This window comes from Danio aesculapii, chromosome 13 (genome assembly GCF_903798145.1).
Source record: "Danio aesculapii chromosome 13, fDanAes4.1, whole genome shotgun sequence".
Classification (NCBI taxonomy): domain Eukaryota; kingdom Metazoa; phylum Chordata; class Actinopteri; order Cypriniformes; family Danionidae; genus Danio; species Danio aesculapii.
The window spans coordinates 33672352-33689947 of record NC_079447.1 but is presented as its reverse complement, the minus strand read 5'-3'; the positions used below and the strand labels follow the sequence as shown (position 1 = coordinate 33689947).

The following is a 17596-nucleotide window of genomic DNA, read 5'->3' as shown; positions in this document are numbered from 1 at the left end:
TGAAAGAAAATGATTTTTATTTACAGGGGAATTTTTAAATGCTATTTAGTTTTATTCTGATTGAGATTCTTCCACAGTAATAAATAGGCTATGTTGCCAGTTCACCTTGAACAGATCTTAATCATATTGTGAACAAATTATTTTGGCCCAATCCTAATTCTATTTTTTTACTCGTACCCCTCACTCCTTCCTTTTTTTGGTATTTATCCTGAGGAAATCATTGAAGGGAACGATATTATGTCATCATAACGATATAATGTGGCAATAAGCTTGTAACTGTGATGTACATTTACACTGTGACCATATACATCTATGTAAACACTCAAAAACAACATAAACATTATACCAGACACTGTAAAAAGCTAATTTCCAGCCACTAGACTTTTCTGACAGGGTATTTGAATGTCATCGAGTGTCAGATGTGAAAGTATGTTGTGGGACTACACTGCAAAAAAATTATTGTAAAAAAGGTCAAATGACTGGCAGCTATGGCTGCCAAACAAAAACCATAAAATTACGGTAAAATTTCTTTGTTGAAATAAAGTGCAAATATAATAAATCTACAGATATTTTCTTTAAAATGTTTACAGAAAAACACTGTTATTTTACAGACTTTTCCTAGATTATTACGATCAAATCCGTTTAATAAAGTTACACAATAAGTGTTTTACAAAGTAACACTGTTATTTTACAGACTTTTCCTAGATTATTATGATCGAACACCATCAATAAAGTGACTGCACTAAAAGTTCAAGAGAAAACAATGTTATTTAGAGAATTTTCCCTAAATCATTATGATTAAACACCTTTAATAAAATGCCAGTTACAAATTACAGTTGTTACATTTTATTAAATAGTATTTATGTAAAACATGTAGAGGTTCAAAATAAATGGAATGATTCAGTTACAAATCTTAAATGAAATGGAACTGTAACGTGAAGAGGATGCTGACAAAGGAGTGCAGAGTGCAGGAGTGCAGGTTTATTACACAAAGATGGTCAGGCAAGCAACATAGTCAACACAGGGGCAAACCGATGTATGCAGGGTTTCCAGAGTCATGGTCAAATAACAGGCAAATGGTCAGTCCCAGCAGCAAACAACGTAAACAATTAACAAACAAAGCAAGGCAAGAGAAAAGAAACGCGTCATAATGTTCACAGTAACAGTATAACAAGACTTAACAATTGGTGCGTGCATTTGTGCTGCTTTTATAGTCCACATGATTAGTTCATAACAATCCTCCAACTGTGTGTCTTTGCGCAATCAGCGGAATGTGAGTGCTGCATGACTGGATCTGTAGTCCATATAATGGCGGATTTGTAGTTCTATTAAAACTCTTAGTGTTTAACTTTATTGAATGGATTTGATCGTAATAATCTAGGAAAGTCTGTAAAATAACAGTATTTTGCTGTAAACATTTTAATGAAAATATCTGTAGATTTATTATTTTTGCACTTTATTTGAACAAAGAAATTTTACCATAATTTTATGTTTTTTGTTTGGCAGCCATAGCTGCCAGTCATTTGACCTTTTTTTTACGAATTTTTTTTTTTTTTTTTACAGAGCAAGTAATTACAATTTATTACTTTAATCTTAGATAATTTTAAATGTACTTAAAAAAAAGGAAAAAACACTAAATAATGCTGCAATTTTATTGTATAAAACAGACAAATTGCTGTAATTTGTCATTAATTATATTATATTATACAGTTAAGCTGTTAATTTACAGATATTGTTTGTAATTTTTACGGACTTTTGAATATAATTTAAATTAACACAAAAAAATACTGTATAAATAATACTGTAATTTCCCTGTATAAAAAACAAAAATGTCAGTAACTTGTCTTTAATGATAAAGTACCTAAAATGAAAGTCAAACTGTTAATTTAGAGAGATTGTTTGTCATTTTACTAAGTTTTGAATATAATTTGAAATGACAAAAAATTACTGTTAAAAATTTAGAGATATTTTCTGTAAAATTAGTTTTTTTTACAGTCTACTATACAGGAGTCATACAGCGCTGACACATGCATTCACTGATTCAGAGGTTGCATAGGAAGGGTGATGATCGACGAACAGCTTTAATAGAAAGAAAGTGAATACAGACATTGTTATATTCATTTCAACATGCTTTCAAGATTAAAAAAATGGGAGAAATATGGGAAAATACTTAATGATAGGATGATAGTGGGATAGAATGGTAAAACACAGGAGAATCCTGGCAAAAACAAGTGTTTGTGGAACAACAGATTTGCAGGATAATGCAAAACATCTTTGTGAGAGAATGCAAAAACTTAAAAATATATATTTTCCTATCACTGAGTTTTTTTTTCTCCCATCTATTTTTTCCCCACCATCACGTCTCTTCCAGGTCTCCGTATGATCCTGAAAAATTCCGTTTGCTTTCAAGCTAAAGAGAATTGGGATACCCCTACCTCTTCACGTAAAAGAGCAAAACGATGGCTGGGGGAAGGTCTAATAGGTAGAATTAGGATTGGGCCTAATTAATACAAGAGTGAACACCACGTTTGAAATTGAATTTTCTTTAAAAATGCAGGTAGTGGCAGGGGCAGGGGCAGGGGCAGGGGAAGTTTTCTGTTTTTTCTCTGTGTGCTGTGTATCACAAATCACTGTGATTGAGGTATGACTTGACCCTTGACGAGTGATGCCTAACTGTGCCAGAAAGAAAGTATATAATAAAAAAGCCAATAATTAGCTAGATTACATGTAATCTGGGCCACATAACCTTCCAAACATTGTATTTTATTAAAAAGGATTGATTAACTCAAAAGGCAATTCAAAGGGTTGTGGACATGGCAACACTTCAAGAGTGACCTATGCAAATGAGCCCTCTAAATGAATGTGGTTTAGTTAAAATAGCAACAGAAAAAGTCTTTAGTCTGGTTGCTATTTAGCATGATTATCAAATAACAAAAGCTGTGTTGTATTTACATAGTTATGTAATATGATGTACACAGCACTTTTAAAGGGCACATAGGTAACCCCTTTTTTCATATTTAATATAAGTCTTTTGTGTCCCCATAATGTGTCTATAAAGTGTCAGCTCAAAACACCCATCAGATTATTTATTATAGCTGTTTGAAGTGTCTATGTTATAGCTGGAAAAAAGGTTTTGCTGTTTTTTTGTACTGGCCCTTTAAGTCTAGTCCTCCCCGCCCACCGTTCCCACGTGCCTGTCAGCAATCGCCACCCTCGGCTGCCTCAGGAAGCAGATCTCACATAACGCGTGTGAGAAATACTACAGTAAGAACTTTAACAATCACTATTTGATGCATTTTTTGTGGATTTGCAACAATGAGTCACACCCAATGTCATTACAAAGTTCATGCACACACACAGCAAGGACACAAACACATAGCGCACACACATACACACACGCACACACACAGAGAGAGAGAGAGAGAGAGAGAGAGAGAGAGCGTTAAGCTTTGCACTCGTTTTGACATGATACTGGTAATATCCACTGCTGTATGGATATCTCTTATATTAATGTACAAAATAAACCTGATTTAAGGTCCACAAACCGCGATTGAAGCGTCTTCCTTTATAATTGTTCTGACACGCGGCTGTGCTGATTAAGTGTATCTGAAGTGAATCGCTGTAATTCATTACACACATGCTCTGGTTTAAAACATTTTAAACTTGTAAAACTCACTCTTGATCATGTCTGATGATGATTGATGATCCTTGCGAATTGAACAGACCTTTTATTCCCGGCTGCTTTGCGCTCGTCCTGTCTTGATTATATGATTATACACGTGACTATCGGGACATGTTAATGCGCGCAGCTGTCAATCAATATAACCGCTCTCCTACGTAAAGTTGCGGTCGATCTGAAAACAGCTCCAATTGGTCCACCGTTTTTATGTTGTCAATATGACAGTTTATACACTATACTTACACACATTTTTGTCAAAACAGCTTGAAAAGTAGATTTTTCACCATAGGTGCCCTTTAATGTCCCGGTTTTCTGTAAATGACTAACATGACTTGCATGAACAAAATGTTCCAAAGTATGCCATGTACAGTGGTGTAAAATAACAAATCACAAAAACTTGAGTAGAGTAGTTTTTCTCTTAGTAATTACTTAGTAGTTTTAAAAATGTGTACTTTTACTTTCCCCTGAGTACATTTTTAGCGCAATATTGGTACTTTTACTCCACTATTTTCCTTCAACCTGTAGTCACTACTTTATTTACGTCTTGTCTATGGGGATTGGATAAAGTAGAAAAATCAGTCCTGTGATTCCTGTTCAATCAAATCGCATATATAAAGTAAATCGCACACTGACATGGGCGCTTTATAAATGCAGCAAACCTTTTGGAAGCATTAAAAAATGTCCAAGAAGATGTCCAAAATCTTTACACGTAATGACGCAGAGTCTGTTTATAGACTGCAGGTCACTGATGAGAAAATGAAGGATGTCGACTGTATGATGACTGAAATCACCAAACAGCCTTAAACAATTACTAAATTGAACGAATGAAGAATAGAAGGAAGGGCTGAATGAAGGAATAGAAAGACCGAACTAATAAGGAAGGACCAAATGAAGAAAGGAAGGATTCAAGGAAGGACTGAACAAACTAAGAAAGGAAGGTAGAATAGAATGAATGAATAAAGGACCTAATGAAGGAAAGAATAAAGAAAGATCGAACAAACAAATTGAGTGAACGAATGAAGGGAGGAACGAACAAATGAATGAATGAAGGAAAGAACAAACAAACAATGTAAGGAAGGAAGGAAGGAATGAACGGATAAGGGAAGATCACTAAATGCACTACAGAATGTTACGTTTACACATCCCTGCACAAACTGTATGTAAACGCATCAGCCATTACTCACACTGAAAAAAATTATTCAAAGATGATTCCTTGGATTTACTAAATTTTTTTACATTAAGTGGTTGTAAACAATTTATTTGGGCTGAATTTAAACAAACAAATTAAGTTGAACATTGCTCAATTTAATTTGTTTGTTTAAATTCAACACAAATAAATTGTTTGCAACAGTTTTGCATGCAACACTTTTTTTCAGTGCACGACTCACTCTCTCTTGAGTACTTTTGAAAGGTCTACTTTTTACTCATATTTTGAGTAATATTTACATCAGATACTTTTATTCTACTTACACTACATTTTTGGGGACGTAATGGTACTTTGACATGAGTATGACTTTTAAGTACTCTTTCCACCTCTGGTCATGTAAAAAGGTTACAAATATATTGTCAACAAATAGAGCAATATAAAAGCTTTATTGTCTAATGTTAGAATGCAAAGGAAAAAATCCCTCAATTAAAGGAATAGGTCACCCTAAAATGAAAATGCACTTACCCTGTACTTGTTTCAAAGCAGTTACATTGTTTTTCTTTTTTCTGATAAACACAAAAAATATATATTAAAGGAGGTTCGAAACCTGTAACCACTGACTTCCATGATATTTGTCCTACTATGGAAGTCAATGGTTACAGGTTTCCGCAACACAGGCTCATTCTGAAAATGTAGCTCTACAGACGTTTCTGGAGACCACGAATTATGTAGCCAGGGGTACATATGGCTGCATTTTATATATTTTTTAAACGAACGATATGGGTGGTGTGACGCCGTTCCTTTTCACGCTTACCAGCTGACCACTTACCTCCGTATAGACGACATTCCAGCTGCAACCAGTTTCTCCCGTTAGCGCCATGAAGGGGGTTTGAGTCCGGTGAAGAGCGGTTCCAGAAAGCAGGTAAGCAGGGTGAGAATGTGGTAAAATCTGAAAACGTGGTAAAAGAAGACGAGGGCTTTTCTTTTTTTGGATTGCTTTTGAAACATGTTGGTTGGGATTAGGGAAGTTGGTGGGCAATTGATAAAATTGGTTGGTTTTAGGGAAGGGGAAGGGTGAGTCAGTTGATCGTTTGCTCAGTCAGTCAAAAAGTCTGTCAAAATACACAAATGGCACTTTTGAGGGAAATTTGAGTTCTCAAAAAGTGTACACAGCAGCCTCTCGTGGATCCGCGGAAACAAAAACTGCAGAAAACGTCTGTAGAGGTACGTTTTCAGAATGAGCCAGGGTTGGATTTCCAACATTCTTCAAAATATGTGAAGTTTATTTATAAACTAACTTCGAGAGGATCACGTGCTAATGATTGACACGGCTGGCCCTGAGTCAAGCTAATGTAAGAACCACCAATCAGACGATTCCTTAACTCAGTATAAACAACCAAAGCATCTTAACATAACAGTTTTCTTTGTCTTAAAGAATCCCCCCTCCCACCGCCTCTCCTTCTCTCTTTCTCTATAGGGCAGCACACAGCAAAAATGCCTCTGGTTCGGGTCTCCACCCAGTTACCAAGTAAGCATTTCTGTGCGGAGTTCATGTTCTCCTCGTGCTCGTGTGTGTTTTCCCAGGGTCCTCCGGTTTCACTCCGGCTACCACCGCAAGTATATTTCAAACATGTGGGAAGCACTGCAGTTTTGTAATTTGTAACAAATGCGATATAAAATAATTAAATTTTCTCAACTCATGGATCATTAGGTATAGCAAAATAAGGCTGGGGTCTTTTGAAAATAAGATTACATGGGCTTTGAATCAAGATTACAATCTTTTAGTGATTAATCATGCACATCCAAGTTGTGAGGTCCTTGAAATGGAGCAACACACACTCCTCACTCATGTGTGAAATAACAATTAAGATCCATAAAAGACTGCAATTTAATTTATTCCATTGAAAAATGTTGTTGCTGATTCACTTGTGCCAATAATTATAAAGTTAGTTGCAATATTAACAAAGAAATATTACAACAGTTCCCACCTGAGGGGAAACACAATCAGCCTTTTTACCATGGCCGCTGTGGGTTTTGATAAGATGCAAAATCATCAACAGAGTTTGAGAGAGCGTAGAATTTTATTAATGTCTTGCAGGCACTGTTTTATTACTCACAGTGTTCAGAGCTACAAAAACATATGAACACATAAAGAGCATGACGGTTAGCACTTACAGAAGACACCACAATAACACCTAGAACAAGTGGAGATGTTCATGAGAGATTTTCAGGTACAGACACACATGCACACGCTCACACGGATACATCATGAATGTTCACTAATATGTGTTGTTAATTTATTTAATCAATATTCTTGTCAAAATCTATTTATGTACCAAAAATATAAATAGATTTTCAGTCTGTATATATATATATATATATATATATTTTTTTTTTCTTCTACTATCATCTGCCTGTTGCTCTCAAGTCAAGTGAAATGCGAGGCTGTCATTAAGAAAGACAATAATATCGGATATATTAAGCTACGGGGCACAATACAGTACACAGCAGATGTTCTCAGGGAGACAACAGAGCAGTCTGTGATCAAGATGACATCCAGCCAAAGACAAACCACATGGAAGCGTTAAACAAAACAAGCAACAGCTGAAAGCACAACAGAAGATCAAGACGTTTGCGTACAGATGTATTGAGAGTTAAGATATGGCACATCTGTTTCTCAAATATAAGATCAGAGTGAACCAAATATAAGGTAAATCGGCTACACTTTATTTGAAGGGGTGTTCATAAGACTGTAATGAACCCGCTATAATCATAATTTATGCAGGCTTATGACACCTGTGATTAAGTGTCGATTATATGCTCGATTATATCATATAAAATCCAAAGATGACATAGTTTGACATGTCTTTGCCATAACTTGTCATAAATCTGTCATAAACGTGATTGTCATGAGGCTATTAAAATTATGTCATGAATTTTGTAACAGCTTTCTTAATATTTTTCTTAATCCCAATTTGAATTTGTTATTAAAAATGTCATTACATGTGATTAAATTTTAATGTCGCCGTTATAAATTTCTTTGATAGAGTATTGACACATTTAATCAGACATTTCAATAAAAAATCTAGATTGTTACACATTAAAAAAAGTGATCAGAAAAATAAGCATGGCAAAATACACTCACCGGCCACTTTATTAGGTACACCTATCCAACTGCTTGTTAATGCAAATGTCTAATCAGCCAATCACATGGCAGCAACTCAATGCATTTAGCCATGTAGACATGGTCAAGATGATCTGCTGCGGTTCAAACCGAGCATCAGAATGGGGAACAAAGGTGATTTAAGTGACTTTGAATGTGGCATGTTTGTTGGTGCCAGACGGGTTGGTCTGAGTATTTCAGAAACTGCTGATCTACTGGGATTTTCACGCACAACCATCTCTAGGGTTTATAGAGAAATATCCAGTGAGTGGCAGTTCTGTAGGGGCGCAAATGCCTTGTTGATACCAGAGGTCAGAGGAGAATGGTTTGAGCTGATAGAAAGGCATCGGTAACTCAAATAACCACTCGTTACAACCGAGGTATGCAGAAGAGAATCTCTGAATGCACAAAACATCCAACCTTGAGGCGGATGGGCTACAGAAGCAGAATAGTACACCAGGTGCCACTCCTGTCTGCTAAGAACAGGAAACTCAGGCTACAATTCACACAAGCTCACCAAAATTGGACAATAGAAGACTGGAAAAACGTTGCCTGGTCTGATGAGTCTCAATTTCTGCTGTGACATTCGAATGGTAGGGTCAGAATTTGGCATCAACAACATGAAAGCATGGATCCATTCTGCCTTGTATCAACGGTTCAGCCTGCTGGTGTAATGGTGTAGGGGATATTTTCTTGGAACACTTTGGCCCCATTAGTACTAATTGAACAATGTGTCAATGCCACAGCCTACCTGAGTGTTGTTGCTGATCATATCCATCCCTTTATGACCACAGTGTACCCATCTTTTGATAGCTACTTCCAGCAGCTAATCATCTCAGACTGGTTTCTTGAACATGACAATGAGTTCACTGTACTCAAATGGCCTCCATAGTCACCAGGCTCAATCCAATAGAGCACCTTTGGGATGTGGTGGAACAAGAAATTCGCGTCATGAATGTGCAGTCAACAAATCTGCAGCAACTGCGTGAAGCTATCATGTCAATATGGTCCAAAATGTCTGAGGAATATTTCCATACTTTGTTGAATCTATGCCACAAAGGATTAAGCCAGTTCTGAAGGCAAAAGGGGTTCCAACCCGATACTAGTAAAAGGTGTACCTAATAAAGTGGACAGTGAGTGTATAATGGCTTCATGACAATCATGTTTATGACAGATTTATGTCAAGTTGTCATGACAAATATCTCAAGCAATGTTACCTTTGCATTTAAAATGACACAACAGAGCAAATCACACTTAATAACTTTGTCATAAGCACAAATACCTCACTCATATTCATGAGGTGTCATGCTATGATTATGAATGTATCACAACAGTCTTATGAACACCCCCTTCAAGTAAAGTGTCTCTATACTAAATGGCCTTTTATTTCCAATAGAAAAGGCATCATTGGTTTGTGTGATGATTTACAAATGCTTTAGTTTTGATAATTTGTGTGACGGCTCTGACTTGAGCTCTTCTGCGGAAGAAAGTCCATCAGGCCGTTTTCCAAATATGGTTTGATTAGCCGTAGGAGCTCAGATGAGTCATGCAATTATGCTCACAGAAATCTAGCTGTTCGCAAGGAGCTGTCTTGAATACGAAAGAGAAGGATGAGCTCTAATTTGTACTGAAAGGACACTGAACATTTGTGAATTGTATAGGCCGCTCTATTCCTTTTGTTTGATATATAAAAATGTACACGTGGACCCTTTTATCATGGGCACATTGGCATTTCTTTGTGTCGTCTATTGCAGAGACAGCTTATTAGTTCAAGTCAAGAACATTTCACAGTATCATTATAGGCTAATTCCAAGTAAATGGCTTCTGGGTAACTCTTGAGCAGAACAAAATGCTATTCACATAACCTCCGGATATATGTATCAATGCTTTGGTTTGTTTAAATGCAGGTATTGCAAATTCACAAAAAAGTAGGCAAGTAGGGCTGGGAATTGACACAAATTTCATGATTTGATTCAATTCACAAGCTTGCAATTAGATTATTTTCTGCTATTCATTGGATAATGATAAATTGAATGAGTTGCCTTTGTGTATTTTTTAAGTTCACATTTTAGTTCTAAACATAGTAACTAATAGTACACATTACAGTACATACTCGTACATTGCTATATTTTTAATTGTTTAAATTAAGTCAGATGGATATGCTATTTGCATCTAAATTAGTGTTTTAAAACAATAACTACATAATTTTTTTGGTAAATTAGAAGTGCTTTAAAGAACCTTCACCATTCTTGGAACTTTTCATTGCAGAAGGGTTCTTAACCTCATTAAAACATTCTTCATATAAGCTTATTGTGATTTATTGGACTTGACGAATTGGACAAAATTAGACTTGGCATAAAGATTATTGGGATTTCTCCCCCAGAAAATGCTATTAATTTACATCAAAGATGATGATTTAATATATTAAAGTTCTGTTTCTTTCACAGACCAATGTAAAAAAAAAAAGAACTAAGGTCATGTTTGTATTCATTTTGTTTCTCCTGTACATATATTTTTTTTGACTCTCAAAGTGCAGTCAGCTGTTGACTTTCCCAAGAGCCATAATTTCACACACAAATCTTCTTTAGGTGGTGTTTTGGCGTATTGTTGATTCATTCAAATTAGAATCAATTAAAATCATGAAATGAGCATTTATATCCCAGCCCGATTTTTACTGTAAGTTTAAAATAAGAAATTCTGATTAATATGCACAAATAGGCTACTACTTTTCTCACAGCTAGCTATTCTATCTACTATCTTGGAAAATTTGCATCAGAAGCGACTAATATCTTATCTACTGTTCATTGCAAATAATAATTTTGCTTCAGCTAGAGAGATAACAACCTGAAGATAACACAGCTGCAGTGGTAACACTAATATTGCATTTCTTTTTTAAAATCTGCTGATTTTTGTGGCTTTTAAACTAGGCAATATAGCTGAAATCTGTTTGATATGGCCAGCTTAACTGATGGAAAATCAAACTATTTGCATTTCCTTCTCAAAAACAATGATATCGCTGGTAATACGCTGTATAGTAATCATTGTAATCATCCTTTCAAGATTTAAACCTCTAATAAATCACATACCCGGTACGATTAAAGACACATTAAGTATTAATACATCCAACCTCACAAGCTTCATATGTCCCTTCCCTCAAAGATTTATGCTGCTGGATTTAGCAGATGAAGTATTTACAGATGATTTGCGATATTACTAGAGTCCTTCTCCCACTTGCTCAACATCTTTAAAGATACAGATATCCAATCCAGTAGACAAGATTGAAAAGGCCGAAGGCGGTTGGGAAGAATATTCGAGAGTAAGAGTCGATTTTGGAGACATGGACATGCATTCTGTTCTCACGCCAAGCTCCGGAGCGACAGTCATCGAAGCAGCAGAAGAAACTGGTGCAGTCTTTTCCATCCAGACACTCATACGCGTAATCGTCATCCTCGTGGTAGGGAGCAATATTGTTCATTTGCAGCAGAGATGTCCCCGGTCTGATGTTAACCATGCTGGGTTTCTAGAGAGAGGAACAGCAAGGTCAGAACTAAAGCAGCGTGCTGTGCAAAAACAAATGCCAGAGCTGCTGCACAGCACACTCAATTAGCTACAAACAAAAGTACAGTGTGACCTACTCCAACTTGAGCTGTGAAGACGATAGCAAGCTTTGCAGTAAGCTAATTATGGTTCATATTAGTCAACTAGGTGCTAAATTACTTGTACAGTATTTTAAGCAACATCATATTGAGTATTTTGTTGTTATTTAAAAGAATATCAGTAAAACATTAAAGAAGATTTGCTGAAACTTTGAGCCATAAAATACAAGTCAATTACAAGTTATACACACTATTTCAGTTCCAAGAACCAGGGTAGGGTTGCACCAGCAGTTCTTGCTTAAACGGAAACGTAAAGTCCATACTAGAGGCTTAGTGACTACTAACTAGTTTGTAACTAAATTAGTTTTGTTGCACCACGTTCTTAAAGCAGACCATAGATAGCAGGTCGTAAGCTCTTTGTAAAGTAACGTGTAGTCAAATTGAATGGCGTAATACCCAATTAGAAGCATTTACATCATTAAAATGCTTTAAAATTCTGCATTTATTTATGTTGCTCCAAGAAAACAACAACATATTGTGAACATAACTGTCCAATGAAAATGAAATGATAAATTAAATTTTTGTTGTACATTATAGCACATTCAGTCTCAATGGCAGACGACGCACATACTGTATCTGCTTTGAGAGACATGAATGCACACAAAATACACAGTTTAATACACACAAGTTTTCAAAACATTAAACTTGAAATTATTTTAATAGCCTACAGATGAAAGAGAAAAGAACAGGGATAAAACTCACTCATGAAGTAATTGTCATTATAATTAATGGATATAATTAACACAAAACACTGTTTTTTGTGAAGTGTATAGGCTTCACTATTCCTTTTGTTTAATATATAAAAAATGTTTGAAAGAAAATGAAACTATTCGTTCACCAACCAAAAAAAAGTGAAAGTTGCAAGGCTGCGATAAGTGGAGGGAGATGGTTCTTCGTTATCATCATAAGCTCATCAATGTAAACTAATCTCGCTGTCATCTCATTTCTACCATTATACATCAGTAGAGGCTGCTTGATTTGGAGTTTAAACTAGGTTCAGCGGTGCAACACAAAAATATTTAATAGTAAGTTGTAACTTAGTGGGCCCTATCATACACCCGACACAATAAGGCGCAAGACGTGTATGGTGTGATTTGTTGCTATTTTCAGAGCAGTGCAACAGTAATTTTTTGCCCATTCATTTGTATCGGTGCTGACTGGTAAGTAATGGAATGCTTTAGCAAAAAGAACTGTTCGGCCTGATGCACTCAAAAAAATGCTGGGTTGTTGTATTCTAACATTGAATCAAATATGGACAAACTCAACATTGCTTTCATTTTTTCTAATAAATTTAAATTGCACTTTTTAACCCAAACATTGTGTTTGTCCAAATTTGACTCAAAATTGGGTTACAACAACCCAGATTTCTGAGTCTAGTGGTTTAAAGTAAAAAAAAAAAAAAAAAAGAAAACAGGAAAAAACATGTAGTCTACCAACCTAACTGAATTGATACCCATAGCTCCTGACGATACACTGGGCCATTTTGAAGAGAAATAGTCTATGCAATAGTCTGAACAGTATTTCCTGTAATTCACAGCCACAGGAACATGTTCGGTTCAGAAATGAATCATCACTTTTGAACCGTCCACTGGTCGACTGGTTCATCAAGTGAGCCATTTGAAACAGTTTGTGACTTAAGCCAGCACAAATTACAAGTTATTCAATCAAAACTCAGACATGCCCGTCAGTCACTCCGACTTGAAATGAGCCAATGTACTAGAGTATATAATCTTATGGTGCCAATTTTGCCAACTCATTCAGTGCTTCAATTACTCCAACGGTGACTGAACTGAGGAAACAGCTCCCGCTTGGACTGAAAAACTGATGAACCGGTAATGGTCAAATGAACAATTATGAATAGTTAATTCACTTCACATAATTTAGACATGTACTGTAAAACATTTTCATCATTACTTGGCGATGTAATCACATAATTTTGTGCAAATACATAAAGAGGTAAATGAGTTGGCTAAAATAGTTAATTGACATCAGTTGCCTGAAAGAATAAATTTACAATAAAGAATCAGACTTCCCAGTTTTGCCTGAGACTGTACATTTTAGATAAAAATTTCCTAAAAAATGTTTAGTTTGTTCACAGACCAAGTTTGTTAGTTAGTTTGTTTGCAAGTTAGATTGTTCAGAGTTGCGTTACCTCATCTGATATTGTCATGTACATTGTACTGTAAATCTCAGTGTATCATCGGTTGCTATGGATATTAATTTTGTTTTCTATTTTTTTTACTCTCCCAGTGCCGGAGGCAACTGAATTACATTTGATGAGTTATCAAGAACACAGTTTCAGCTAAAAATCCTCTTCCATGTTCTGTTGAAGGAGACAAATCTGCTACATCTTGAATGGCCTAAGGACATGAGGGTAAGCAAATTAATTAAAATCTCTCATTTTGAGGAAGAAAATCCTTTGAGCATCCCTTCATTGACCATCCCTTTTTATTTATTCTTATTTTTATTTTTATACAATATAATGAAACAAATTACCCTAAGCTACAAAAATATCATAAACATTGTACATATGATTTTTGAACACATGATAGCTTTGTGTCAGACACAGAGCAAAATATATGGATATTCAGAAAATTTGTATTTGTTTCTATCTCTTTTTATCATGTTTATAATGATAGTTCAATGAACCATCAGCAATCCTTTGAATCTTTTCCTCACAAATCACTGACTCAGTTACCAATTTCAACTCAATAATCATTTAATTTCTATTAAGCTCTTATACAACATCACCAACTTGGAATAAACACAAATTACATGTAGTTGTATGGCTCACTTTTATAATACTTATATTGTGTGTGTGCGTGTATGTGTGTGCACATTTTTTATGCATTATTTATTATTATTATTATTATTATTATTATTATTATTATTATTATTATTATTATTATTAGTAGTAGTAGTAGTAGTATTAGTAGTTGTCACAATCTCCAGTGATCTAATCCTTGCGGATCGCTGGAAAACTACACACACACCACATTTAAGAACTGCAACTCCCAGTATGGACCTCACACACACCAGTTCCTGTTTTTCCGCTGATTGCAAACACACACAGCTGAAGCTATTCATGGTCTAATTCAATGACTGTATAAACAGCACACACACACATAAGGGCTGAGTCTTGTAAACTATTTGGTGAACTTTACGATGTGTTTCTCTTCCTTTGCCTTGACTAGTTGGACCTTTGCTTTCTCTGTTTGTTTAATATGCTTCCCGCCAGTACTGACCATTCGCATGTTTATGACTTTGCTCTGGATTATCCTGTATGTACCCATTTACTCCTGCTCTAACCATTGTTAGTATGACAACTCTCTTGAATAAACCTGCAATTGGATCTTCAACTCCGTTGTCAGTGTCAATTACATAACAGAAGTGGTAGTAGTAGTAGTAGTAATATTTTTAGAAGCTTAAATAATTATTTTTAGAAGCTTAAAGGAATAGTTTAAGCTTTTTAACCCCAAAATGAAAAATGTTCTCATTGTTTACTCACACTTGTTCTAATCTTTTATTAGTTTCTTTCTTCTTTTGAACAAAAATGTATTTTTCTGAAGAGTGTTAGAAAAATGAGCCAATGATATCCATTTAATTTTTTGTTTCTAATATGGATGTCAGTGGCTGCTTAGTTAAATTGTTAGAGTTGTGTAACCTCATCTGATATTGTCATGTACATTGTACTGTAAATCTCAGTGCATCATCAGGTGCTATGAATATTAATTTAGTTTTCTATAATTTTAACTCTCTCAGTGCTGAAGGCAATTGAATTACATTTGATAAGTTATCAAGAACACAGTTTCAGCTAAAATCCTCTTCCATGTTCTGTTGAAGGAAACAAATCTTCTAAATCTAGGATGGCCTGAGGGCATGAGGGTGAGCAAATTAATTAAAATTTCTCATTTTTGGGGGAAAAAATTCTTTGAGCATCCCTTCATTGACCATCCTTTTTATTTAATCTTATTTTATAGACTAGAATAACAGAATGTAATAAAAGAAATAGGTAAAAGCTACAAAAGTATCATAAACATTGTATATATGATTTGTATCAAGTGTACTGAACACGTATGATAGCTTGGTGTAAGCCACATAACAAAATATATGGATATTCAGAAAATCTGTATTTGTTTCTATCTCTTTTTAGCATGTTAATGATAGTTCCATAAACCATCAGCAATCCTTTGAATCTTTACAATGACTAGATTCAGTCTGTTCACGTAAGTATGATTATCTCACAAATCAATGACTTAGTTACCAATTTCAACTGAATAATCATTTAATTTCTTTTAAAGTATTATACAACATCACCAACTTCGAATAAGCACAAATTACATGTAGTTATTTGGCTCACTTTTATAACACATATTGTTTGTATGCATGTCTGTGTGTGCACATTTTAAATGCATTTAATCACTTTCAATTTTGCAATTAATTAGAAATGCTTAAATATTTTATTTAATTTTATTATTATATTATTTAATTTTATTTATTGGTATTATTAATATTATTATTATTATTATTATTATTATTATTATTATTATTATTATTATTATTATTAGTAGTAGTAGTAGTAGTAGTAGTAGTAGTAGTAGTAGTAGTAGTAGTAGTTGTCACAATCTGCACACTAGAGAACTACACACACCACATTAACTGCAACTCCCAGCATGTTTGGTGAATTTTAGAATGCATTTACCTTCTCTTGCCTTGCCTGGTTGGAACTTTGCTTTGTCTGTTTGTTTACATTGCTTGCTGCTGGCACTGACCATTCACCTGCATGAATGGTGCTCTGGATTTCCCTGCATGTATGCATTTGCTACTGTTCTGACCATTCTTTGTATGACAACTCTCTTGAATAAACCTTCAGTTGGATCCTCAACTCCGTTGTCAGCATCAATCACATAACAGTAGTAGTAGTAGTAATATTTTTAGAATCTTAAATTAATAGTTTAAGCTCTTTAACCCCAAAATGAAAAATGTTCTTGTTTACTCACACTATGGATGTCAGTGGCTGCTTTTTTCTCCCAACATTTTTAGAACATTGTGTTTTGTGTTCAACATAAGAAAGAAACTCAAAGAAATTAAAATATATTTTTTTGTTATACATACTGTATGCTATACAAGTTGTAAGTTACATTAAAATAATTTCTGTTTTATCCATTTAACAGCTACAGTAGCATTCACCTGTGCATGGCTTGACTTGGTCTTCTTGTTCTGTCGATTGCTTGTAAAGTAATGCAGAGTCCCATATTCCATCAGGGCAGCGAAGGTGAAGATGAAGCACACAGAAACGAACAGATCCATGGCCGTCACATATGACACCTTCGGCAAGGACTTCCTTGAGATGGTGCTCAATGTTGTCATGGTGAGCACAGTTGTGATGCCTAAACATGAAGATGTGCAGTAAATGAACACCCGCTGAAGCATTTCCTTTTCATCATCACGTGCACTGGCGTAATGCACACACAAACACTATTGATGTTTCTATTGATCTGTATTCATTCGGATGCTTTATAAAGTACCTAATGATGTTCTGGCTGGTACAGCGTCCTTATTAATCCAGAAAGAGACCCATGACAAAACCACAATCATACTGCAGGGGATGTAGGTCTGGATGGTGAAGTAGCCCATTCTCCGGCTCAGGTCGAAGAAAATGGTCATAACCACATATTCACCTAATAATACAAGACATTAATGCATTTTACAGACTTTTAAATGTACAATATTTATAATTAGTAGTGGTAATAATTATATATACATTAATAATTATTATTTCACATCAAATATTAATAACAATAATATGAATAATAACCACTTCTACGAACAACTACTGATGACAATCATAATAATAATAATATCAGCATAATAATAATTTTAATGTATTAATAAGAATGTCAGTGTTATTAAATATTATTAATTATGATTAATCATAATCTGCTCAGATA

General features: G+C 34.9%; 1 protein-coding gene across 1 annotated transcript in view; it reads right to left on the bottom strand.

Moving 5' to 3' along the window:
• Positions 1-7213: 7213 nt before the first annotated feature.
• Positions 7214-17596, bottom strand: part of LOC130239877 (gamma-aminobutyric acid receptor subunit gamma-1-like) — a 30376-nt gene continuing 19993 nt past the window's right edge. Inside the window, exons 6-8 of the mRNA XM_056471234.1 lie at positions 17174-17326; positions 16836-17035; positions 7214-11509 (exon numbers count right to left, since the gene is read on the bottom strand). Coding sequence (XP_056327209.1) covers positions 11234-11509; positions 16836-17035; positions 17174-17326 — 629 coding nt within the window. The 3' untranslated portion in view covers positions 7214-11233. The remainder of the gene's footprint in view (positions 11510-16835; positions 17036-17173; positions 17327-17596) is intronic.